We start from the raw sequence: 25,466 nt of genomic DNA, 5'->3' as shown, positions 1-25,466 counted from the left end.
TGCCTTAGTTAAATGGTGTGATGATAACTTCCTCGACCCTAAGATATTAAAAACTAAGGAATTAATCATTGATATCAGGTAGAATAGTGACAAAGCAAAAGCTATCATTATACATGGTGCAGAAGTTTGTTTGACACATAAATATTTAGGAACAGGGTTTGACTCTAAACTCAAGTTAAAGCATGGACAACAAAGAATTCACTTAATGTGAAAGTCTTAACTCTTTTGGTATCTGTGATACTATTTTATGTAACTATTAGAATCATTAATTGAAAGTCTTCTTACTTTGCCATTTATTTGCTGGTCTAATGGGTTGTCTGTGAAGGACAAAAATAGCCCAAAAGTATTGTGTCCAAGATAATTGGAGCCCAGTAAAGAGACTTGTGCTCCCTCTGGGAGAAACAGGCAGCCCAGAAAGCAAAAAGAATTATCAGCCAATCTGACCAAGTTTTGTCCAGTGAATTCACTGTAATGCCCTCAGGCCAGTGTTATAATGTGCCCTGTGGGAGAACAAACCGTTACTCTGAGCCCTTCATTCCTTCTGCTATCAGGCAACTAAATGCAGACAGAAGTCCTTTTAAATGACTGTACATTATTTTAATTTGATAATTATATGAACTATACCAAATGTTTTGTTTTATTTACTGCTGCTTGTTTATCGACCCATGTACTTTGATCTGTTGCCTTTAAGATATCTTTGACTACCAGTGAGTTTGGAGTTGTGTGTATGGACCGGGTAAGCTGCAAATTAATTGCTCTTCCTGTACATTCAATTAAGTTTTTTGAATCCCAAATATCAACTCTTTGACTATGCAATTTTATGACAATACAGTAGTCCTGATAAATGCTATTTGTGTACTGTATGTTTTACTGTACTGTATGTGAATGTATTTTATCTACTCAATGTGTATATTTTAAGGCAGTCTAGTCACTAGTATGTGCTGTGTTAAAAGAAAATCACATGTCAATTATCTGTCATGAGAACATAATCTTAGAAACACATGCCAGGGTTGGGCGATAAATCAACATCATGATATGATAATAGATACCGTCTCGCATTTTTGTTATCGGTTGGTTATAAATATCATGATATATCTGAATTATCAGAGGTATTGCCCCCTCCAAAGTACCCACCAGTCTCTCAGCGCGGCTGGGCAGCACCACGCTGGCCAGGGGGATGCTGACTGGGAGCTTACTGGGGTGCACAGTGCTGAGAGGGATGCTGATAGGAAGGCTTTTAATGGTGTTATCACCCTGACCAGAGGGGCTCTTCTCCTTCCCCCCCTAGATGAGAGAGAGAGGGGGGAGAAAGATAGAGAAATAGAGCAATATAGGATAATGAATGTCAATAAAAAGAAGATGTGCGATGAGGCATTTGGATAAAAATCAGTGTTTCAACAAAAATGGACAGAAAGGTTAACTGGTATTTACCCTGTCTGAACATTTAGGGGTGGTACTCTGACCATCTGATGCGTTGGGAGATGAGCAGTTCTGCTTCAGTCCCAGTGGAGACGCCACACCACCCAATTCCCCTCTGTCAGAAAAAGACAATCAACAAATGAAACAAAAAATTGCTCAGCGGATGGTTGGACTTTGAGCTTCAATGAAGAATAAACTTTAGGTTCAAAGCTATAACATAAGGAATGCGCTAATCGTAATCGGATTGGTAATTTTGTTTTGGTACGTGGGGCATTCCGAAAGTGAAAGGATAAAGATGCACCCACACCTTGAGCATCAGCTTTAAGTGAGTTGGGGGTTTCCACATATAAACTGGAATCCCTCATGCCAGAGCAATACCGAATAAATAAATAGATAAAATGAAATGAAACCAGCTGAGTGAACTGGCAACCCCCACAAGCAGCAACACGTTGAGTTTCACAGGTGGCTTCACAGCTGATAATCGCTGATAGGCATGTGTTATGAGCCATAAATAATTCCTAATCTAGCTGCATTTAAAACAACCAAGCCAACAACCAATTTTTACGAGTCATAAAGACGTATGTAGTTCCGAAAACGGCCCACATAACTTCACTAACATTATCATTTGGAGCGCGCAGCTTGAAATACGCTGTATGACACGCGCCGTTTTCCTCTCCCTGCAACTCGAGCCAAACAGCAGCTGCACTCATCAATGTCACATTATGGTCGCTTCGCCAATCAGATAAAAGTTGGTCGTGAAAGTTTTCCCTACCAATAGCGTCTTGTTCGTTAGTTATTTGTTAATATGTAACATGTGAAAAGTATATGAAAAGTAATTATGGACAAATGGGGTTAGTTAAAAAAAAAAATAAAAATCTCTAAAATAGCTCAGATAAATTATTATTTTTTACAAAAATAAGAATATTAAAAGAAAATAGCCCCAGATCTATTCATCTGTCATTCTGTTCATGCATTAAAGCCCCCGGAATTAATATGATATCGTTGATCAAAAACACAAGTACATTTTGGGTCCCCTGTGTCCTGTGTGGGAACAATTGGTGCAATTTTGCGGCACTGTATCCCTCTCCATGGAATATAGATGTTGGCGAGGAAGCTGTTCCTCTAAATAAAACACATAAAAATATATTGTTTTTATTTTAGATGTACATTATTTTACTCAATTCCCTCATTGAACAAAACAAAAGAAAGCACTGTGTTTAACAGGGACACTCTCTCTTACCTCTTACCCCTCCCAGATTATAATACTGTTGGAAACACTGAATGTATAGATATTTTTATACATGGCACATATTAAATATTACATATATACATATTTTTATTATGGTATCAACTTAAATGCATTGACCGGACAAAGTATAGAGGCATTCCATGGCATCAATACCAGTTTGATACCTAGCAGTAGTTAATCTCAGCATCAGTGAGCCAAATTGATCAAAAATAAAGTTATCCAGTAAAACTAAAAATTTGTACAGTATCAGTCAATGTGTCTCGCAATTTTCTTCCTGTTTAAAATTACTTTTATTGGGTTGTTTTTGAAATAGTTAATTTGATAGGACTATGTGACCTTATGAATGCAGAACTTCCAGTATTAAAAAATATAAAATTCAGTAATGAAGGCAAGTAGCATCCACATCAGTATTGAATCTTTTATAGCCAGCCCTATATGCAACATGATTTAAATGATTGATGATTGTTTTATTATACTATCAAATCACAAAAGCACACTCCTTAACCAAAAAAATAACAAATCCACACTCTCACAACTTACAAAATACTTGTGTTTAGAGCACTGACCTGTGTGTGGCCAGCCCCAGGCCTCTGAAGTGGGCGGTCGAGTCCTGGTTGAGATGCCTACGCAGTGCAATCTTGGCGGGGGAGAAGCGGGTGTAGTCGGGGAGTGCGTGGGAGGAGCCGAGCTGCCGCTGCCGGGCGTCGGGGTTGGCGGGGACGATGTCGTGGTCCGGAGAGATGGGAAGGTAGCGGGATAGCAGCTCCCCCTTGGCATTGGTCCTGTCGAAACAGGGCGAGCCGTTGACGGAGAGCTCAGGGCTCAGGCCATTGAGGGCTGGAGCAGAGGACGGAGCGTCACCGGACTGGCGCTGCTCCAGGTTCTTCCTGTAGGGGGAACCATCACAGGGACTGTAGGATTTGAGCTGGAGCAGCTCCTGCTGCCGCTGACTCTTCTCCAGCTCCACGATGCTGATCTGCACATGGACACCAGGGGGCACCGTTACAAACGAGAACACAGTGAAACGTCTAAATGGGAAATTGTGCTATCATTCTCTAGCTGGTGTGATAGAAAGCATATATAGATAGACAGATAGATACAATACAACAATATACAATGAAAAATAAACAAAAAAAGTATGTGTATGAACAATTCACATTCAGACAACATTTGTTGTCTGAAATTGTGGGAAAAGTATGCATAACTAACTATATATATAATCTGTACATACGCTGTATGTAACAGGGTCAAAGAGTGTTTATAACAATATAAATACATGAATTCATGCAAAAACCTGAGTGTTTTGAATATCAAAGGGTATATTGTGCATGATTTGGTTTCTAAGTAGAAAAGGCCATTTTCCATGTCGACTGTGCTGCACATAATTAGTGTCAAAAAAAAAAAGAACCATCCTCTGCACTCATCCTCTGCCTCCACGAGCCATTTCTTTCAATAAAACAAGTAGGCAAAAAAAGTACGGCACTGTGTGGAAGTGATGAGCTCAAGACAAAACAAGTCAGTGTGACAATTTGTGCCTTCACTTAAAAGACGCTGTGAAACCAACTTGTTGATTTTTTTAGCCAAATTCTCCTGAATTTCCCCCAAGGGATAAGTCTTATCTCATCTTACAGTGAAGTCAAAACAGAGACACAAGCAGTGCTTGTTCTAAAAGTGCAAAGCTGGGTTTTACTTTTCCCCATTAGAATCAGTAGCTCAATGTTAGAGAAAGTACAGAAAGTAACTCAGGGCTCGACACTAATGGCTGGCCGGTTGCCCTCGGCAACCCGATTAAGTCAATTTGAAACCATTTTTTGGTTTCTAATTGCCCCCTTTGGCCACCATTTTACATAAAAAATAAGGATACAAACAACAAAGCATGCACCTCAAAACTGTCATGAGTGCTGGAAGTGATGCGTTCATTGGACCTTGGAAAACTGTCGGCTACCACCATAAGTATATTTCAGACCTTTTTCACCATACATGTGTTTACATCCCTGTACAGTTAACTAAAACTAGGTGTCAATACAATTTTGGTAAAAACTAGACAGAACACAACGAAAACTAAGTGAAACAATATTGTGCACTTGCTAACTAAAATAAAATAAAAAATATACAGGAAATATCTTTAGTCAATTTGCTTAAATTTGTTAACCTATAGCCTTTACAATAGAATAACCAGTTCTTATCTTTGTAGACAGACAGCATTAATAATGAGCATGGATCAAACCTCATCTGGCGGAGAGCTACTTTTGAAAGGAAAGATGCAAAATTAGAATTGACTATTGTTAACAATGAGGGGACAAACGGGACTGTTGAGGTTTGTATTGTCTGTGGTGAGCATATACTGTACATTTGGGTGTAAGAGAGAGACAGAGACACAGGCCAAGTGTGATCAGGCCAAGTGTGACCAGAGGAGTTGGTGTTATCAGAGCGCTTGTCTGTCTTGACGAGTGTTTCTTCCCCTCTGAAGATTCTAATTCTGTCAAGTATCAGATAAAACACAAACTACGAAGAATTTTGTTCAGTTACTGTAATAAAGCTTTTGAACATTATTTTCTGTTACATTTCCATTATTAAGCTAATGTATAACTGCATTGTATCTTAATTACTAAAAATATAAAGTGACTAATAATGGCAACCATATTTTCAGTTTCGGAAACCAAAAAATAAAAAAAAGTAATAGAGAGCTCAAGAAATAGAAAAAGCAAGAATAGTGTGAGAAAACTTGATGCACAGCTGAATTTGGAACTGACCATCAACCGGACTGGGGAGGTACCCCGAGAACTAGATATTGTCAAGGGCTTTTTTTGTGGTTGTATTCGCACCACACTGGAACTCTGAAGTGACGCTGAAGCCGATAGGGTTTCAGCACAACTTCCAAGTTGTATTTACTCTGTAACTTTCACTGATTTCACCTTCTCAGTACATTCAAATCTTTTTCTGAATAAATTTGAGGCAAGAAATAAGCAATGCAGTTGCTTTATTGTCACCCATTTTAGATCGACAAGGCCTATTTTAAAAGTTTGTTCTGACTTTCATCAGGCACAGGCTCACATCAGGACACCAAATGGGGAATTTTGTTAAGTTCAATTAACGTCAGTATGTTTTTAAAAAAAAATACATTGACAATAAAAAAAATACTATTTTTACCGGCTTTTATTTTTATTTTATTTTTGCAGCTGAGTGTATGTGGACTGATCCCCGCCAGGAGCGATGCTACTCGGCCGGGGGGAGAGACTGTCCTTAATGCGTTAGGGGTGACGCAGACACTGTGGACTTAAGTCTGGACCAATCACGTGCACTTATGTCAGTTAGTCCCTGCCCTGAACTAGGAGCTAAAAAAGTACCTCAAAACAGAGTTCTAAAAACTATGAACATTCCTTGGTCTTGCAGTGCGGACACAAAAAAAAGTTCCTGCGGTACACGAAAATGCCTTATATGACAGGATGGAGTTGATGCATGAATTAAATTTTTATAAATATGTGTGGCCTATGAAATTACAAAAATAGAGCCGAGAGGGAGGAAAGAGGAATACGGGGGCAATTAACAAGGTGAGCAGTTTAACGTGGTTACCTGCAGCTCCAAGCAATGTCTCTGCTTCTCAGAGATCTGTCGACGCAGCGCCTGTTTCTCCTTCAGCAAACTCTCCAGACACAGAGAACCCCAGTCCAACCTGAGCTCCTCACAGCGAGACTTCAGCTGGAACACACACAAAGCAGGAATGGATCGATACCCCAGCATTACGTGCATCATATAGAATTAAGACACTAGACGGCATAACACTGTAGGATCTGTAATTACATAGTAAGTACATTATAACTTATACCCTATTTTACATGCTTTACAATTTTTGTCTTGTATTTTTCATCTATTTGTGTATATCTGTCAATTAAAGTTTTCTACTTTTTATTCTATTTAATTTCATTATTATCTTTTATTTTTTTCCGACAGTTAAGGCTTTTTTAACACCAAATGTCTGTAAACAAACACAAATCTTCACCATAACCAATTCATATATGAAACCATATATGAAAATGTACTTGGGCAATAAACCCCTTAAACAGATTGTGATTCTTACAGAGGGAATTTATATAGTTCAAAGATAAATCCTGATACCAATAACCCTATCACACAGGTGAGTGACTTAATCCTATGCTTTTTTACACAAGAAAAATCGAAGCTGTCCCCGACGGAGAAAGTAGAATGGTAAAGAAAAGTAGTCAAGATAGTTTTTGCATGAATGATTTCTTTGAATGACGACAAAATAACGGTCACACCTACAAATTTTGTACCAAATTAAAAGGTATTCACATTGTTGGAATTCACAACCTGAACAGAACAAGGAGCCACTTTAACACGGCGAATGTTTGTTAAAGGGTGAGAGGTGAGTAAATGTGGGGAAGTTCCCAGAGGTGCTAATGCTAACAGGCGGTGAGGTCTCACCAGCAGCAGACTGTGGTCCCTCAGCTCCGCCATGTCCCTCTCCAGCTGCTTGGTCTGCTCCTTGAGCTGCCGGTTGTGGGCGGAGATCTCCTTCTGGGCTTGCAGCAGGTCCTCAACTGTCAGGGCCTTTACACCCAGCTGCTCAACGCACACAAAGGGAGGCGTCAGCATTGCTAATCACCAGAGGGTTGTCTCCAAACAGGACTTAATGTGACACCAGCAGCCACACACTGCATCACCCAATTCTCTCAATGTTCTTAACCTCACTAATGCGCAAATTAACACAGATTTCAGTTTGTTTGTTTTTTACTGATATGACAACCATTTAATTTGCATTTTACACACATCTTCTCTTCCGAGGAATGGTAAATTAATGTTCGCACATGTTTTGTGTTGCAGTGCAAATGTTTTTATGAGGTGAACTTAACACTAATGTGTCATCCAGGATTCATTTCCGAAGATGCTGCAACAAATCATCAGGGACATTTCACCACCAATTGTATTTAACAATCTAAAAAGATTCTAATATGGCTTAAAAACATTAGTGTATAAGCTGCAATCAGAAATGTATTTAAGTGTCAATCCATAAGTTGGTCTGTGTTGTGGATTGCACTACAAGTACCTGAGTTCCAGTTACCTCGTCTTCGCTCTAAGACGGTCATTCTCTTTTTTCCAAAGTTTGCCTTCTTCTTATTTTTATCTGAAGCAGTGGGGATATTTCTCCATCATTGCCCAAACTCCAATTGACCACAACTAGCTATGCCACTGTGGCTGCCTTTCACTTCTTGCGCGTGCCCTATCAGTGCATTCTTCCTGGGAAAGGCGGATGCTGTCACCAACAATGGAATCAGCATAAAGAGGAGCAACATGCATAACATGAAATACATTGAATGTTTCTTAAAAAGTGCCAGCTTAATAAAGCCATCATCAATACAGGACTTTTTTGAGGAATATAATCTTACGGATTACCACTTTAAGTTTGTGGTTTGCTATTGTGTTTTACTCACCAGCGGCAGCACCTGAGCAATGCTGTTGTGGCAATTTTACAAAGTGATTGACGCAAAATGGGATGTGATGTGTTTTGTGAGACAGACTTCATAAACAGTCTTGAGAGCCACGGTGAAGCTCGACGTACGGTTCTCACCATGTCCAGTTTGGTCTGAAAAAGGCCTTTAATCTTCTCCTTGTGAGACTGACACACTGAATGGAGCTGTTCCGCCTGTCCTGACAGCTCCCTGTGCTTCAGCTGGAGAGAGGGGAAAAAGGAGTTGTACACCAACCAGGCGGGGGTACAAAATAACAGAAGAAAAGAGTTCTGTCAGATTTGCACATTTCTCTTGAAATGGAAGTAGGTCAGTGGTGCAGAGAAGTGGAGCAGACAAAGGGGCTTCCAAAGGGGAGCAATTATCTCCGTAAAACAGAAAAAGGTAATGAAACCGCCAAGGTGAAAAGAACAGATCAGCCTAGAGAAGAGTTGCATAAGAGACTGAATGGTGGCATAACTTCCCAAAAAGTGCTTATATTACGATTTTTTCAGAAATTTGAATAATATAATTGAATCTGAGTTGGGAATTTTTCCCCAGCGCTATATAGATGTGTAGTTATTTACCTTCTCCTGTTCAAGAAGCTGCTGCAGGTTGGAGCGGTACTGAGGAGTTTTCATGTGACCCATAAACTGAAGATACTGGACCTTGATGTTGTCTGAAAAGAGACAAAGATATGGGAGTTAAATACAGAAAGTGATTAATTTCTTTAACTCTTCCATGCCATGAGAGATTAGACAAGAAAATCCAAAATATTTGATCAAAAACACAAAATTGATTGACATACGAGCTAGAAGAGATGCAGTATTATTACCATTAGTAGAAGTACCCTTTTATTCTTATTATTAGTATTGCTGTCAGTATTATCACAATTCTATTATTGCTCAATATTATCCTGCTATGTACTATTTGTACTTTACTTTAGCGTTGATGGCTCACCTAGCAGCTGCTGCAGAGCGGGAGGAGTTGGACTCAGCAGCAATTGACCGGAGGCATAGTGCTGCACCTTGGGAGGTAGCTGGTAGAAGGGACTCTGAGGTGACCGGTATGAATCTGCAACATGACAGGACAAACACTTCTCCAATGAGGGAAAATAGGTTTAACATCTAGACAAGGGGTTCTACGTTCTCAAACATTATGGCTGGCAACCACTAAAGAGAAGTCAAAAAGTCTTGCGACCCTGTCATTCCGCCTTGCCAATGTTTGATCTGACAAAAACAACACACGTACAAACCTCCGTGGAGCTGGCACCCCATGGGATAAAATCATTGCCATTGATGCTGCGTTTGTGCTGATTTGTGCTGTAATTGTTTTTGATATATTCAACATTATATTGATGTGGTGTTATTTAACTTTATCCTGCATATCACTCAAAAAAAAGTCTTGTTCGTTTGTGCTTATGGTGACCAAACGTCCCAATTTGTGCAGGAATGTCCCACATTTTAACCAATTGTCCCGCAACCAAACGGAATTGCTATCAGGGATACAAACACAGGCCGACGCTGCCGACCTGTGTTTGGCGACCTCCAGAAAACATCTGTCTATCCCCCTGGGGGTTGGGACCCATAGTTTGAGGACCCCTGATCTAGACCACAAAACAAACAGAATCTGTTTATGTTGCGTAAACTTGCAGCAGAACTGATGAAATTCAAGTTTACTCCATTAAAGAAAATAATTTGATGGCACTGTATTGTACAGCCAGACTCTCCAGGATTTTGCAGTATTTTTCTGTTGGTGCAACCAAAAGTACTTGATTATACAACAGCATTTCTCAAAACTTGCAATGCAATTTGTGTAAAAGCGTTTATCTACTACCAACAGAGAAGTCACATATAATCACTGATAATTATACATATTGTGGAAACCACTGGAAATATTTTAGGATGGTTGGGATCACATACATCATTGCAATCACAGAACCACACCTTCCTGAAGGGACTGTATTGGGCTTCATTAAACGTGTGCCTGTGTGTGTGTACTGTCTGACCCTGAGGGGGTGCTGCAGAGAGGGTCTTGGCGTGCAGCAGCTCCAAGGCACTCTGGCTCTTCCTTTCAGCAGCAGCTTTCTTGGGCCGGCCGCGCTTCTTGTTGTTCAGCTTACGACCCTTGGACAGCAGCCTGGCTCTGCGGGGTTTGGGAGAGGCCTTCACTACCGTCAACAAGCTCAGGCGCTCCTCCTCGCCACAGGAATCCTGCTGGAGTACGCACGCACGCACGCACGAGAGAGAAAGAGAGAGAGAGAGAGTAGTGTAAATAAAAGGGGGTTTAAGAGAAGGAACAAAATCGGAGACATCAGAATCAACAGACTGAGGCTAAATAACAATATTTCTTATTGTATTTTCAAACCTTACATTATTGGTCAAGGCATATTAGGCAGTTACTGTTTGATGTAAATTGGGGCATCACATAGGCTACTTCTATTATATCATAGAGTATAGAGGGATCTTGGGCCCCAGGGCTAAACTATTAAAGACCGCAGTATCGATAAGGTCTGACGTTACCAGTACTGTCAACGGTATTGGAGAATGTAAGAAAATGTATTGGATTAAAATATTCGTCTTAGAAGCATTTGCGCTATTATCAGAAGGGACATCTCTCCTCTCTTTATCTCCTGTTTCATCGCTGGAGATATGGCGATACGCGCGAGGGGAGCCGGCTCCCTCTGCCTGGCTCTCACACGCACGAGGAGGCCCTGCTCTGAGTGAGTGACAATAGCACTGTGAGTGCAGATTAGGCCCTGATTGCCCCCTCTCCATGCGTAACACGCAGAAAATAAAGCAGTGTTAATTCTGCTCTTAATAAGTTAACATTTTATTGTTAAAAAATAAAAAAAACAACCAATAAGAGTACTGTCAAAGTACAGGATCGATAAGCAGTATCGGTAAGAGTAGTGGTACCGTTCTTAACGATACCCATCCCTACAAGTCGTGCAAACCGCCCCCACACTGTTTTTAGTTGTTTTATTGGGAGGAAGGGGGCACATCGATCGGGGCGCACGGAGAGCAGTGTTCACGTCCAATATATTTATGATTCCCTTCATTTCCAATTCCTCATTGAAATGTAATCGATGTGCATTGTGTAAGCTTCTATCCGTTTTATTCTGCTATTGCAATGCACACTGACAAAAAAAGAGAAAAAACAAAACAAAACACTGCTTGACTTTGAAGAATCTCAATCAACTGACAGGTTTCCGACTGATGATTTAACTCGTCGACTTTCAGGGGGCAGCCTTATATCAATATCAATAAAATAACAATGTATCAGTGTTGTCTTCTTGAATGCGTGAGTTAACAGTTTAAAGAAGTTGGGTCTGTCTGCTCAAGGAACTACACTGTGCCAGACCCGCCCGGTCTGTTTGACGGTCACGTCTGGCCCATGTACGTCAAACACAAGAACATCATTCTACCTTGTTCTGCTCTTTCGTCTTGGTGGGGGTGGTGCTGTTGCTCTTACTGTCCTTGGTGTCTTTTTGCTGACGTCGTCTAGCTGCCTCTTGCTCCTCCTGAAACACCCCCAGCATTAATCACAGTTACACTTTCTATGAATCACTGTGGACAGTGGCCAAGAGCCACACCCAACGATGAAAATCTTCAATAATTAAAAGCAAGAATAGAATTCTACATTTCAATGCGTGACTTACCCTGAGTTTAGGATTTTTGAGACTAGAAAAATAGTTTTCAAGCTGTAACACAGGAAAGAAATAAGTGTGTTAGATATTTGAAGATCACAGATGCCTGGTGTGATGAAGCATTAGAGCGCAATCTGATCAGGGTCAATAATGTCTACACCGCGTTCCAAATTATTATGCAAATGATATTTTTCCTGATTTTCCTAAATAGACGATGCAAATGACAGTCAGTATAATTTTCAAAGTCATCAACGTTAGGGTATAATTCAAATGTTATTGAACACAGTAATAGTATTTTTTTGAAAAATAAATAAAATAAATTAAATTATTATACACAACAGAGTTTCAAAACATTTTATAGGTTGTAAAGAACTGAAAATGGTCATTTGTTGAATTTGCAGCATTAGGAGGTCATATTTACTGAAATCAAAAGCTATTTCAATCAAAAACATCTTAACAGGCTAGTTACAGGTTAACATAGGACCCCTTCTTTGATATCAATTTCACAATTCTTGCATCCATTGAACTTGTGAGTTTTTGGAGAGTTTCTGCTTGAATTTCTTTGCAGGGTGTCAGAACAGCCTCCCAGAGCTGCTGTTTTGATGCAAACTGCCTCCCACCCTCATAGATCTTTTGCTTGAGGATGCTCCAAAGGTTCTCAATAGGGTTGAGGTCAGGACAGGATGGGGGCCACATCATGAGTTTCTCTCCTTTTATGCCCATAGCAGCCAATGACACAGAGGTATTCTTTGCAGCATGAGATGGTGCATTGTCATGCATGAAGATGATTTTGCTATGGAAGGCACAATTCTTCTTTTTGTATCATGAAAGTGGTCAGTCAGAAACTCAATATACTCTGCCAAGGTCATTTTCACACCTTCAGGGACCCACCAGCTCTCTCCCCATGATTCCGGCCCGAAACATGACTCGGCCACCTCCTTGCTGATGTCTCAGCCTTGTTGGGACATGGTGGCCATCCACCAACCGTCCACTACTCCATCCATCTGGACCATCCAGGGTTGCACGGCACTCATCAGTAAACAAGACTGTTTGAAAATGAGTCTTCATGTATTTCTGGGCCCACTGCAACCGTTTCTGCTTGAGAGCATTGGTTAGGGGTGGCAGGATAGTAGGTTTATGCACAACTGCAAGCCTCTGGAGGATCCTACACCTTGAGGTTTGTGGGACTCCAGAGGCACCAGCAGCTTCAAATACCTGTTGGCTGCTCTGTAATTGCATTTTAGCAGCTGCTCTCTTGTCTGGCAGAAACCTTCCTCATTATGCCTTTATCTGCACAAACTCGTCTATACTCTGAATCAGCCACAAATCTCTTCACAGTACAATGATCATGCCTACGTTTTCGTGAAATATCGAATGTTTTCATACCTTGCCCAAGGCATTGCACTATTTGATGCTTTTCGGCGGCAGAGATCCTTTTTCTTTCCCATATTGCTTGAAACCTGTGGCTGCTTAATAATATGGAACATCCTTCTGAAGTAGTTTTCCTTTAATTGGGCTCACCTGGTAGACTAATTATCACAGGTGTCTGAGATTGATTTCAGTCATCCAAAGAGCCCTGAGACACAATACCATCCATGAGTTTAATTAAAAAACAAAAAATGTAATGTTTATGACACTTAAATCCAATTTGCATAATAATTTGGAACGCGGTGTATTATCTATTTTAAGCGCATGCTCTGTCTAAAGCATCCATAATTACACAGAGACAATGCATAGGTTCGACATTTCAATGACAACCCTCTAAATTTCATGTACATTTCATTCATGTACTGGATAGTGCATCAAGCTAGGAGAACCCATAACTGTAAAATACCTCTAAAAATAAATCACTCGATGTAGATTTCTGATAGTTATCTAAAACTTTATTGATTTGGTTCTCTCTCATATGACTGGTTGCAACTGTTTAGCCATAAAAATAGAGTTTAAAGCAGGGGTCTCAAATTGCTGCACGACAATTTAATGTGGCCCGCTCCATGTTTACAATATCTTATTAAATCTGGCCCGCAAATTAATTAAAAAAAATCACACCGCTTAATTAATCCACTCGATTTCACTCACTGTTTTCAGCATTCAGCTACCAAATTAAAGGGTGCTTTATAGTTTTGCATCGAATAGCCGCCGTAGGTACACAATGGGTGTCTACGCCGGTGCTTGTATTTATGGTTCTGTGACCGTGATTACGCATTAGACCGCCAAAACGCTAGATGGCAGCATCTAGTCTATTTCAGCACAATAACATGCACATGACATAATACAAAAAAAACTGTCTGCGATATTTCAAGTCACAAATTGAGTGTCATCGAGCCTCCTCAGCCAGTCTCTCCTCGATCTGCTCCATTTCATTTGGATGGAAATGAACGGGAAACACGTAGTGGGAAAACGCAGGCTAATCATAGCTCTTGCAGTCTTGTGCCGCCCCGATGATTAGCTACAATTCTGGAGAGGTGCACGTAAGCTACTGCGGCGGCCTCTGCGGGCTATACTGGTGACGTAGAGACCCACGGCGTACCAATGCCAGCTTTTTGATGCAAAACTAGCCTTAAGAAGCCTTGTGGAGGAGGTGGAGCAAGTTTCAAAGGCTTCCTTTGCCGGGCGCTAATAGTCCAGTGCTACCAATTGTGCCTTTAAGATTTAATTTTGAATTAATAAAAAAGATTCACTGTGGATCTCAATTTGTTGGAATACAAAAAAGTGACGGACAAGGTGGTACTCACTATGGTGCGGTCAATGGTGTGTAGGTAGTAAGAGACTGGCTTTCCCGTCCAGGACACGGAGCCTCTCAGTGGAGAAAGCTCCACCACACGCATTATGGTGCCGATGTCTGCAGGGAAGAGACAGAGTGTGGCATTGCATTTCCACAGCGCTCTGGGATGGATATAAAATAAAACCTGCCGTTTGGCGATACTTACCACTCAAGTTCCGACTATTTATTCTAAAATTTAGAGGCGCAAAAGGTTTTGAGGATACGATCTTCCCACCTGAATAGAAAAACAAATACATTGCCATGAGAACATTTCACTTAAGGCCCTTTTAAAGTGGTAATTTGTAAGATTATTTTGTTCAGCTAAATCACATATTTGATCTTGTTTTAGCAGGAACATTGTAAGAAATGGCATGGCTGTTCAATGTATTTGTGTTATGCATGTGCTCCTCTATATGCTGTTCCCATTGTTGGGAGCGGGGTCTGCCTTTCCCAGCAAGAATGCAAAGATCAGGCACGTGCTAGATTTAAAAGCCGCGGTGAATTTCATAAAGCAGCGTAGCTAGATTTGATCAGTAAACTGTCGATATGGATGAACATTAACAAAATAGCAGCACCCTCAGTATCTTAACTCTAGACAAGTCACAGTGTGCATCTTAAATGCCAGGCAAGAGGTGAGCTGTCAATGGTTGATCAATTATGCCTCTGCAAAAACAAGTGGTGGGTGGCTTACCCTTTGCCAGTCCATAACCTTAACTCCAACAATTTGTTCAAATAACCATGTGGTTATTTAACAATAGCTGGTAGAATATTCATAGAGATCCCAACAATCCTAGGTCTGTTGATGAGCTCAGAGCGACTGACCTTCCTTCATGTTCGCAAAGCGCTCCTTCAGCTGGTGATCCACCTCCGGGCCGAAGGCAAAGTTATTCACAAAGATAACACTGGGACAGAGATGGAGAAGGAAGCAATTAAAATATGTTTTGTATTGGAAGTCAGTTTACACAAAACATATTGGGAAAATTTATTTGCGAAAACATGTGAGCAGATCTCAATGTCATAAAATAAACTTTCCTGTATCTTAAAAAAAAAAAAAGATGAATAGCAAAGTCTTAATGATTCTAATAGTATTCAGAGAGACAGTGTGGATGTGACAGTTGGCATTGGGAAACCCAGGAGAACACTCCACTGGGAGATTTGACAAGGTGATACTAAATTGTTATATTAAAGGAATATTTCCCAATATATATGATGCCAATCACGCCAATGTTGAAGTTTGAACAGTCTATGATAATTGTATCCAAGTGGTTATATTTTGTGGCCTTTCCATGACAGGTTGTCAAAGTTATGACGGGGCAATTTATAAGATATATTTTAGATTTGTCAATTACCAAAGTGAAAAAAGGGTCCCGAGACATATCTGCAGGACAATAGATATACCCAATATATTTTAAAGAAAATTTATTTGGATTCAAGGAGACAGGCTCTTAATTCAGCCCTGGCCTCACCTCGTGTTGGCGATCCTTTCTTTCCATTCATCAGACAAAAAGTCTCCTCTCTCAAGCTGAAAAACATCAGACTTTTATGAGGTTCATAAAACATATTGACATCTAAAGATCAATGATTAAATGTTTTAAACACTGGACACAAAGAGACCTTTCCTCAGATCGCATTTATACATTTGCTTATTAAAAAAATAAATAAACATCATCGGTCACTGGTAGGGCTGCACGATCTAAAGCACTGATATTCAACCCACGGCTCTTTTATGACTCTTTAAAATGTAATATTTAAAATTAAATTAAACATTTTTAGTATTTCAATCAATTTTGTCCGAGACATTGTCTGCAGTATTCAAAACTGAATTTCCCAGACGACACATCAACCTATGATGGCTTTGAGAGACAGCGCATCTACAGAGATCTGTTTCCTGGTTGTGATCGATAATCTGTTAACTGAGTGATCAATGGCTGATCATCTGGTTTCCACTGACAATTTTATAATGAATTATTTGTATTTATTTATATTATTATTACCGTATATAAGTAATAACCTGGAGCCGCAACAACGCTTGACTCCCAACCGTGCCACGTGAGACCACCATGTGCAAATCCTCCATAGGCTTCCACACTACACAACAGCCTCCATGCAATTAATACATAAGAAAAAAAACCTACATTTTATATCAATCCACAGTTTTTATTTAAGCCATTTAACTTAATTTAAGTGTGATATTCCAGAAAACAGGGAATTCACCGCTGCATGCGCAGCAGACACACGTAGTCGTCAGCTCGTCGCTTTCTCCACTTAAATTCAGGTCTGCCGTCTACTCGTATACATTTCTCCATAATTTGTGTATAATAATATAGAACACTTTGTGGTTGCAATGGTAAAAAAAAAAACCCATGGTGGTAAAAATAATAAATTGCAATTATTGCATACATCATAATTTTCATTCCTTAATACAATATTACTAGAATCCTTATTTTAAAAGGCATAATCGTTGGATGGAGAAAAGGGACTGTTTCAGAAATTTGGCTCTTGTGAAAATATTTGTTTTTAATGTGGCTCCTGATCTGGGAAAGGTTAAGTACCACTGCTATAGAATGATGTATTGCTTGTGTTTAGTGAATAATACAGAAGACAAGGAACTTAAAAAAAAAAAAATAATTACAATCTTGAGAATAAAAAATTCACAATTTTATTATTTTCCCCAAATTGTTCAGCCCTTGTCACTGGGCTCATACATATAAAGCATGGCCTTCCCTCACAATGCATTACACCGATATTCAGGTGTAATACATCCCACTTGAATCTACCTCAGACAGATATAAGCACATTACTCTTCACACAGAGTAGATGTAGAGAGGGAAAAAAGACAAAAACTGTGCAATTACTGAGAATGTGACCATGTATGACAAATGGACTTTGTTGTGGGGGCAGACATGAGTCTCAGCTTACAGTAAAAATTATGATTGGTCAACAGTCAAAAGTCACAATGACCAACGACTGACTTCAGTCCCCTTTCAAAACTGCCGCTTTCCTACTGCTCATCTTGGGTGAGTAGAAGCATTAGCATGGTGTTTTTGGGACACTGACTATGTCAACATGCTGAAAAGCTACAACATTGTACCATCAAGCTTTGTCAGGATAGGCGATGAACTGACCGTGTATTCCCCATGCTTCTTCCCATACCATTTCATCCACTTCTTAAATTCTTTATCCATACTCTGAATTGAAAAAACAACACATTATTTTAATGTTGGCTATGGCTGGGCATAAAAAAAGCACAAAATATATATCTATAAATAAAGCCTTGCACATGTAATTTATTGATTATGTAATTCATTCATCATTCAATGTAATTTATTGATGATTAACTGGCTTGCATGATTGTATGATCATTTTCCAATGAGTCAGAAAGTTGCCTCGACAATTGACTGTGAGGCTCCCAGTTTCAGTTCTCCCCCAGTGCCGTCCATGAAACTATGAGGAGTTCAGAGGCTTGATCAAAAGTAATGACATGTAGATATTTTTAGAACGGCCAATAGGAGCTGGAAACTGCAGCTCCGGGTAGACTCCAGATCACCATGGCAATGTTTGCATGACGTTTACCATCTTGCATTGCCAAAAATCAAAGGGGTCGTGACTGATTATTATCCATATTACTGTGCTATGTCTATTTGTTTAACCGTCAAAAGTAGGCTTGGGCGATATCCAAAATGTTATACAATTGTTTGTTAAGGTTAACAACCATCGAAATCTTTTCAATTTGCATCCCTTCACATACTCCCCCCGTTGTGTCAAAATGAATGGAATTGCCGTGAAATGTGATCCCACTAACCACGTCTTTGGGAACAGCAGCAATTCTATATAATTTGCTCACTCCCTCTGCTATTTCCAGGAAAACAGTTAATTGGCTAAAAGAAACCCCACTTGAGAAAAAAAAAGATAATTTATTCCATTATAAATATTTTAGTTTTTCACTATCCTACCAATAGATTATAAATTTGGACACACAGTCAAGGCCTGTGGCGTCAGTACGGGCGTGAAGACAGCAGCGGATGACACCATCAGAGGGGGTGACAACATTTTTGTGCAGTGTTTCAGCAGAAATTTATTATTTTTAATGAAAATATTGCACACATACGTCCGCATACATCCTCTTTGTTTGGGCAAGTGAATGAGCTTTGTCCGTGCGCTCTGCTCCGTGAAGGGGGGAGGGATATTCAATACGATGAAAATATTGCATATGGTGGCAAATATAGGGATATTTATATCGCTGCTATCGAATATCGGCCCAAGCCTAGTCAAAAGTGAATGCTGCAGTTTTATTTTAGGGTCACTTAAATTTGAAAATGTGAAATATGTTCAAAACCCAACCCTAATGTTAAGAAACATAAAAGCATGGACACATTTTCCTACAACAAATTCAGTTTGAATGGTTTGAGAGCTGAATGAAAACGGGATCAAATCTTTCTAGAAAATAAAGCATGAGGCTTACCACATAGTTCCATGTATGTAAAAAAAATGTTAAAATAACTTCCTTTCTACAGTATGAAAGTGTTGAAATTGACTGGAGATTAGTGTTTACCTCTGCATAGGTGGCTGGAATGTCTGCCTTCTCTACGCCATAGTAGTGTTTACAGTTGGTCGCCGCTGCCACCTGCAGAACCACCTGTCCCACTCCTGGAGAGGACAATCACACACTGAGTTTAGAGACCGAGTGGGGCCAGAAAACCAAAGTATCCAATCAAGCCCATCTACTTTACAACCTGAACTTACTGACGATCAAATATCCGTGAATCGAACGGTGTCATGGACAAAAATCTAAATTCTAAGATAAAAAGGTATGAAGCAGTAACTGTGTCATTGAGTTTTCATAGGGTCAAGACTACGACTTTAAATTGCATATTGAAATTATGCTAAAAGACAGACATGAGGTTTAATGAGGTCAGTTTATCTGTTAAATGTCACACTAGACAGGACAAAAAAAAGAAAGGGCTCTAATGATGCTGTTCCACTGCAGTGGCGGAATGCATGAAACGGTTTTGCTTTTTCCACTGCCAACTAAGCCATGCCTTGTCTAAGTACCTGAGCTGATTTTAGCTCCTAGTCTGGCCGAGGACCAAGCGTAACAACCAGGCCACATAGGTGGAGCGAAGTGATATTTTTGACACCACAAAATAGGAAGAAAGCACCGCACTGACCACTGCCGAGGTCCACGAAGGTGTCATCCTCCATCATCTCCATCTCGTTGATGATTTGTGCCACCAGGTCGAACGACGTTTCTCCGTACACTTCGGGGGAGAAGGGCTCGTAGTTGTTGAGCTTCTCTGGGTCTGTCACCGAGTGGTTGTACACCTGCTGTAGGATGTGTCGCAGCAGCCCGTTGGACGGCCGCTTGTTGAGCTTCATGGGCTGGGTGGTCCCTTTCCACTGAAATGTACATGCCACCGAATGAGCACAGGTTGTTGACCTTTCAGTTTTAGCAATACATTTTCAAAATTTGACCCACTTAATAATCACAGGTGGAAAATTCCAAGTTCAGAAAGAAAAGGTCCTGTCGTATTTTTGCTCCAGCCATGCACTGATACAGCTGATTTCACTCATTAGTTGGACCTGTGAGTTGATTATTACAAATTATTACAAATCCACATGGCTGACTCAAAATCCTGGGGTGGAACAGTATTTTCTGAGCCCGGATATTCGACCTTTAGTAATAATACAGTGAGATAAGGACAAAAAGATGGTCACTAATTTATGGTCTCTTTTGTTTATTTTATTAATCAATACATCTTTGAAAATTAGATGTAAGGCATGGGACATAATATATATTTATTTCCCACATATGAAAACTTGATTTGTGTGACAAAAAACACTCCCGATCTTGGAGGCAGGTTAGCCTCACCCTGCTTGTTTTGCTGGATTATCTTATTAAAAATAAATAAACAAATAAACAAATAAATAAAAACATTGAGACTCACAAGTTGGTGAATGCTGTCAATGGCTCTGTTGTACTTGTCACAAAGCCTCTGCATACTTTCAAAGCTGTGAGAGCCAAACACAATGACAATGTGCACAACATTTATTACAAGTATTTTCAACCCTTCTTTAAATATCAGTGAGAAAGAAACATATTCATAGCATTTCTGCAATTTGCACACAGGTACTTTAGTTAAATTCCAATGTAATCCAATTGTAATGTAACAATGAACTTTGACAAGAAAAACATAAACAAAAGCAAGAAGATCAGCAGCAAACCTTGCAAGGTTAAACCAATATTGACATATTCCACAGAGCTATCTCTTGAGGGCTTTTTAAGGGATATTGAGGGCTGCCGTACATATTATCCAACGATCAGATATTTTTTAATTCATTGTTGTTTTAAATAAAAAACAAGTAATTTCTATTTCCATGCAAGTTGTTTAAATGTTGTGGTACTGATGGCTGAACCCCGGAGAAAGGTGCCTGGCCGTATTACACCGGCTCACCTCTTGGTGTCGTAGTCGATGAGTACATAGTTTTCCATCGCCAGTTTGAGGTCTGGAATCTCCTCACACACCCACCTGGAAACATACACAACGCTGTCAACAGATCTACTGGATGCAGTAAACACATTGGATACAGTGTGTGCATGTGTTGGCAGGTATAATCGAGTACACTAAGTAAACACCACCTACCGTATGGTCTCAATAATTTCATGGGCAGCGTCATGGTGTTTATCCTGGAGAAACAGAGAGCAGAAATTAGCAGATTACACCATGGGCATTCAGAAATTCTTATATTTATAATAATGCATGGAGAAAGAAACATACAGACAGAGACACTGACAGGCAAATTAATCAGGTAGAAAAATGAGAGACAGAGAGAAAGAGAGAAGGGGAAATGGAGAGTATAACAGAGTTGAACAGAACAATAATTCCTCACAGCCTGACCCTCTGGCCAGCTATACAGCATTATACAGCGTTATATAGTCAGAAAAGGCCACTAAGCTTTATTCCACAAAGTAATTTGTGCACAACAGCTGGCTGGCAAGGCTCGGCCTCAGAGAGATCCACTCCTCAAGTCACAACAGCAGCAGCAGCTCTATGGTGTCTTTCAGTTATCGTCCCAAGTGTGAACTGATTACACAATTTATAATGATTTACTTTATATTCTTTTAGCCTTTGAAGACAAATCTAACATTCTTTCTAACCTGTGTGATATTACACTTGAGACACAGATACTAACATCAATATCTGTTCTGATACAATTCTTTTAAGGGATGCAACGGTACAGTGGGCTCATGGTTCGGTATGTATCGTGGTTTTGAGAGCATGGTATAGTTTTGTTATCTTTATATTTAAGAAAAAAATATATTTTTATTTTTTAAGTTAAAGGATGTAAAAACCTTTTTTTTCTGTAGTCTGCCACAAATAACTAGTGTAACGCTGTGTGTGTATGCCACCACATCCAAATCCTCTATCTGCTTTCTCGCCGTTGTGCGCATACGTCCACATAGATCCTCTTTGTGCAAGTGAATGAACTTTTTCCATGCAGTCTGCTGCTATTTCCATCACTTTCCGTGGTCCCACAGATGAACAGACCGGGGGGGGGTATTTGGACACTAAAAATATCGCATATGGTGGCAAATATCAAAATAGTTTGTATTTTCTAATATCTGCCCAAGCCTAACTGAGATAAATATTTAAACCACACAATATGTTAAACAATAAAATAAGTAACAGTGCAGGCAGGGGTTGCACGGAGAGGGAGCGATCGGTGCGCATTTCGCGCACCTGTCTCCCTCTCTGATGATACTGAAGATGCCCGTGTCAGTGATTGGGTGCCCAAGATTGGCGTGCCAGAAAAGTGTGTTTTGTTTTATTTAACGTCTCCTAATGGAATGAAACATGTATATATGGAACAAAGCTCTGCGTAATGGGGACACTTTCTCCGTGACTCTCTTACCCCCCCAGGCCCCCATTAGTACTTGTTTTAACCAAACCTTCGGGCTGCCCCTCAGTGAGATGTGGTGCACCGGGCCCAGGCGGCGGTGCACTGTGTGTCGCTGGCAGAGCCCAGAACACCTGTAGAGTCTGGACTGAGCATCTTCCAGAACACTGTGTCTGTTTGTATTTTTTACCTTTTTTTAATTTAATGAGCATTAATCTGTCCCTGAGCACATGTAGCGGCGCTCCATGTATGTGGACATAGGCGCACAATATTTTTATAAAAAATAACTTTCTGCTGAAACATTGCATATTTTTTTGGACAATTACAAGGCTTGAAGTTAAATCAATGAGTAAATATTTTACTGTGATTGAAAGCTTTGCATTTTAAAATTAAATAATTGAATAAAGATACATAATTCATACATCCATCCATCAATACATCCATCAATATTAATCTAATTTCATCGTCGTCAACACATGTTGACTGTTTCCAATGTTGTGTTGGTCATAATATTGCATAATAAATCGCAAACGCATTATTGGTATAAAATAGAATAATTCACAATTCGATTATTTTCCCAAATCGTTCAGCCCCATCGGCCCGTCTTTCAGGAGGATAACGCTACTGCATCTACAGAGCACTGCATCAACTATAAATGCTCTCTGGTAGTGCGTACCCCATGAGCGGCACGGCTGGCTTGCTTTCTAAACAACATAATTGTGCACTTCTATTATCTTTTCAGTGCTGCAGCAGGCTTCCTGCAGTGGTCAATTTTTTTTAACTAAACACAAATATTTAAAAACGGTCTGTTCACCCTTTTTTAGCCTTTCAATGTGTGGGCTGCCTCCATGCAGACCAGCATGGTTATATATAGTCGGGGATCTGAACTTCAGCTGCCTGGCAGTAATAAGACTCCAGTCACGCCCCGAGTGGAGCAGCGCTGTGCAGCTGGAGCCAGTTGCCTGAGCTGACCCACTGACCCACTTTCAGTCTGCTGTGAAAAGACACTGCCAAGGTGGGAGGAAGGGAAGAAGAGCAGAGGGGAAGAGAGGAGACAATAGCAGAAAAAGAGAGAGAGAGAGGGGAGAGGTAAGGGTAGGAGGGTAGATGGTGGAAGACGGGAAAGCATTAAAGTGAAAGAGAGCCTGGCACAGCAGCTACAGCTCACAAATGACAACTCCTCGATTCCCGCGTAATATCGCCCGCCACCACTACGCTTACTTCCGCAATAGTTCACACGTGGACGTGAGTCACTTGCCAGTGCACGCCTGAACCCAGGCTCTCCGCCAATAAACACCAATGGTAGACCAGGCCAAGTCAAATATGATCATATGACCCCGCGACAAACTTCTGTAGTAAGAGAATATGAATAACGATGATATAAGAGACAAATACCATAGAAATGTTTCTAAACTGCAAGAGTTTGAAAAAGGAAAAATGTATGGAGGCAAGCGACAGCATAAATAGATAACATAATCACCTGATCAAAATGACAGGTTCCACAATCATGTTCCCATCCAAATTCCAAGGGGAATTTCAAACCAATATTAGAAATGGTTGAGGAAAATTAACCGACTACCCACATTTTACATTTTTCATTATCAATAAGGGATGGCTCAATACTTTTTCAAGTCCGATAACAATATCGCAACCTCTGAGTATCTGCCAATACCGATACCCATCTTTTTTCCTCTCTTAGATAACTAAGCTGTTAATGACACATTTGTGTCTGGATGCACTTTGTTTAACTGAGCCATCTAAAAACCATCATGCTCAAACTGTGAAACAAATATTCTACTGCCCTAATAAAGGAATAAATACATAGCCCACAACATGACTCAGTTATGCAGAGTCAGATTACCTATCTTCATATTCAGGTTCTGGTCTCCTGGGACCTGAAACTCGTACGTCTCTGTGGACGGGAACACAGGAGGTGTGAAATCTGCCACTTCCTCTGCTGTTGTAACACAGAATGCATTTGCCGGTCCAAAAAGACATTGGTCTGCCGATCAGTTAAACAAGTCCAACGTAGAATTTCCATTTAATGCTGTATCTTTATCACAAATATCAACAATATGTATTAATATTTGTTGTTTATTATAAGCATAATTATTAATATAAGCAAATAGTATAATTCATAGTTCCCAAAAGGAAGTATTCTTCTGCATACAAACATCACTTCCTTTTTTATCTATTTAATGTAAGGCACTTAGAATCACCACCCCCTCTCTCTCTCTCGCTCCCCCTCCCTCATTCGCTCCCTCCTCACTCCCTCTCTGATACCGTTTTTACACCAAAATTAGCAGGTATACCCAGGTTTTTTTAAACCCGGGTGAACCCGCTAAAAATAGACGATTGACACCTTTCCATTGCCTGGAGAAATGTTGTTTTTTCCTTGTGTGTCACGTGACATCACAAACACGTCAGAAAAGGGGCGTGTAACGGTTCCAGTGTGATAGGGGGGAAAAAAGTAGAGGAGACAGCAACTTAAACACTTGGTTCCCTTCATTCCTACAAAAGAGCCGTTCAAAAGAATCGGATCAATCGTGAACGATCCAACACTACAGTAGAAGCAGCATGGAATATCCACCCACGAACCAGCACCAACCCATGCACAGTGCATGCACTGGTCCTTCAACGGTGGGGAGTGGAGACCCTCATCTGGTTCGGAGACCGGCTTTGGGGGCAGCTGGGGTGGCTCGAAGCACAGCGGAGAGCATGGCGGTTCTCCGCTGTGGTCCCCACACTCAAAACATTTCCTGGTCCCCCATACTGGGAAAAAGTTATCAACTTCTAATCTTAATTTTGTGTTCTAGATCGGATATGAAATGATGGAATGATACACGGATATTTCTGTCTATTAACGCACTAAAGTCCAGAACTTCAAAATGTGAACTTCAACATCCCGCAGGTAAAGGGGCCAAAATTAGTGGGTGTCGTGTTTACATCAGAGCTGAAGCCAATAAAAACCTGTGTTTCTTGCAGGATCATTCGACCCGGGTCTGAAACCTTGGTGTTACCTTT

General features: G+C 40.3%; 1 protein-coding gene across 1 annotated transcript in view; it reads right to left on the bottom strand.

Moving 5' to 3' along the window:
• The window catches only part of dot1l (DOT1-like histone H3K79 methyltransferase), a gene marked incomplete at its 5' end in the record, with an annotated part of 43,604 nt that overhangs the window by 12,391 nt on the left and 5,747 nt on the right, over positions 1–25,466 (bottom strand). Inside the window, 21 exons of the mRNA XM_080017617.1 lie at positions 1,135–1,284; positions 1,432–1,534; positions 3,235–3,644; positions 6,242–6,367; positions 7,112–7,249; positions 8,256–8,357; positions 8,721–8,812; positions 9,094–9,207; positions 10,142–10,403; positions 11,561–11,656; positions 11,795–11,836; positions 14,518–14,624; positions 14,713–14,781; positions 15,369–15,448; positions 16,013–16,068; positions 17,672–17,734; positions 19,099–19,193; positions 19,715–19,943; positions 20,492–20,555; positions 20,999–21,073; positions 21,188–21,231. Coding sequence (XP_079873743.1) covers positions 1,135–1,284; positions 1,432–1,534; positions 3,235–3,644; positions 6,242–6,367; positions 7,112–7,249; positions 8,256–8,357; positions 8,721–8,812; positions 9,094–9,207; positions 10,142–10,403; positions 11,561–11,656; positions 11,795–11,836; positions 14,518–14,624; positions 14,713–14,781; positions 15,369–15,448; positions 16,013–16,068; positions 17,672–17,734; positions 19,099–19,193; positions 19,715–19,943; positions 20,492–20,555; positions 20,999–21,073; positions 21,188–21,231 — 2,517 coding nt within the window. The remainder of the gene's footprint in view (positions 1–1,134; positions 1,285–1,431; positions 1,535–3,234; positions 3,645–6,241; positions 6,368–7,111; positions 7,250–8,255; positions 8,358–8,720; positions 8,813–9,093; positions 9,208–10,141; positions 10,404–11,560; positions 11,657–11,794; positions 11,837–14,517; positions 14,625–14,712; positions 14,782–15,368; positions 15,449–16,012; positions 16,069–17,671; positions 17,735–19,098; positions 19,194–19,714; positions 19,944–20,491; positions 20,556–20,998; positions 21,074–21,187; positions 21,232–25,466) is intronic.

Source organism: Zeus faber (genome assembly GCF_960531495.2).
Source record: "Zeus faber genome assembly, chromosome: 1".
NCBI classification, from domain to species: Eukaryota; Metazoa; Chordata; class Actinopteri; order Zeiformes; family Zeidae; genus Zeus; species Zeus faber.
This window is presented reverse-complemented; position numbering and strand designations above follow the sequence as displayed.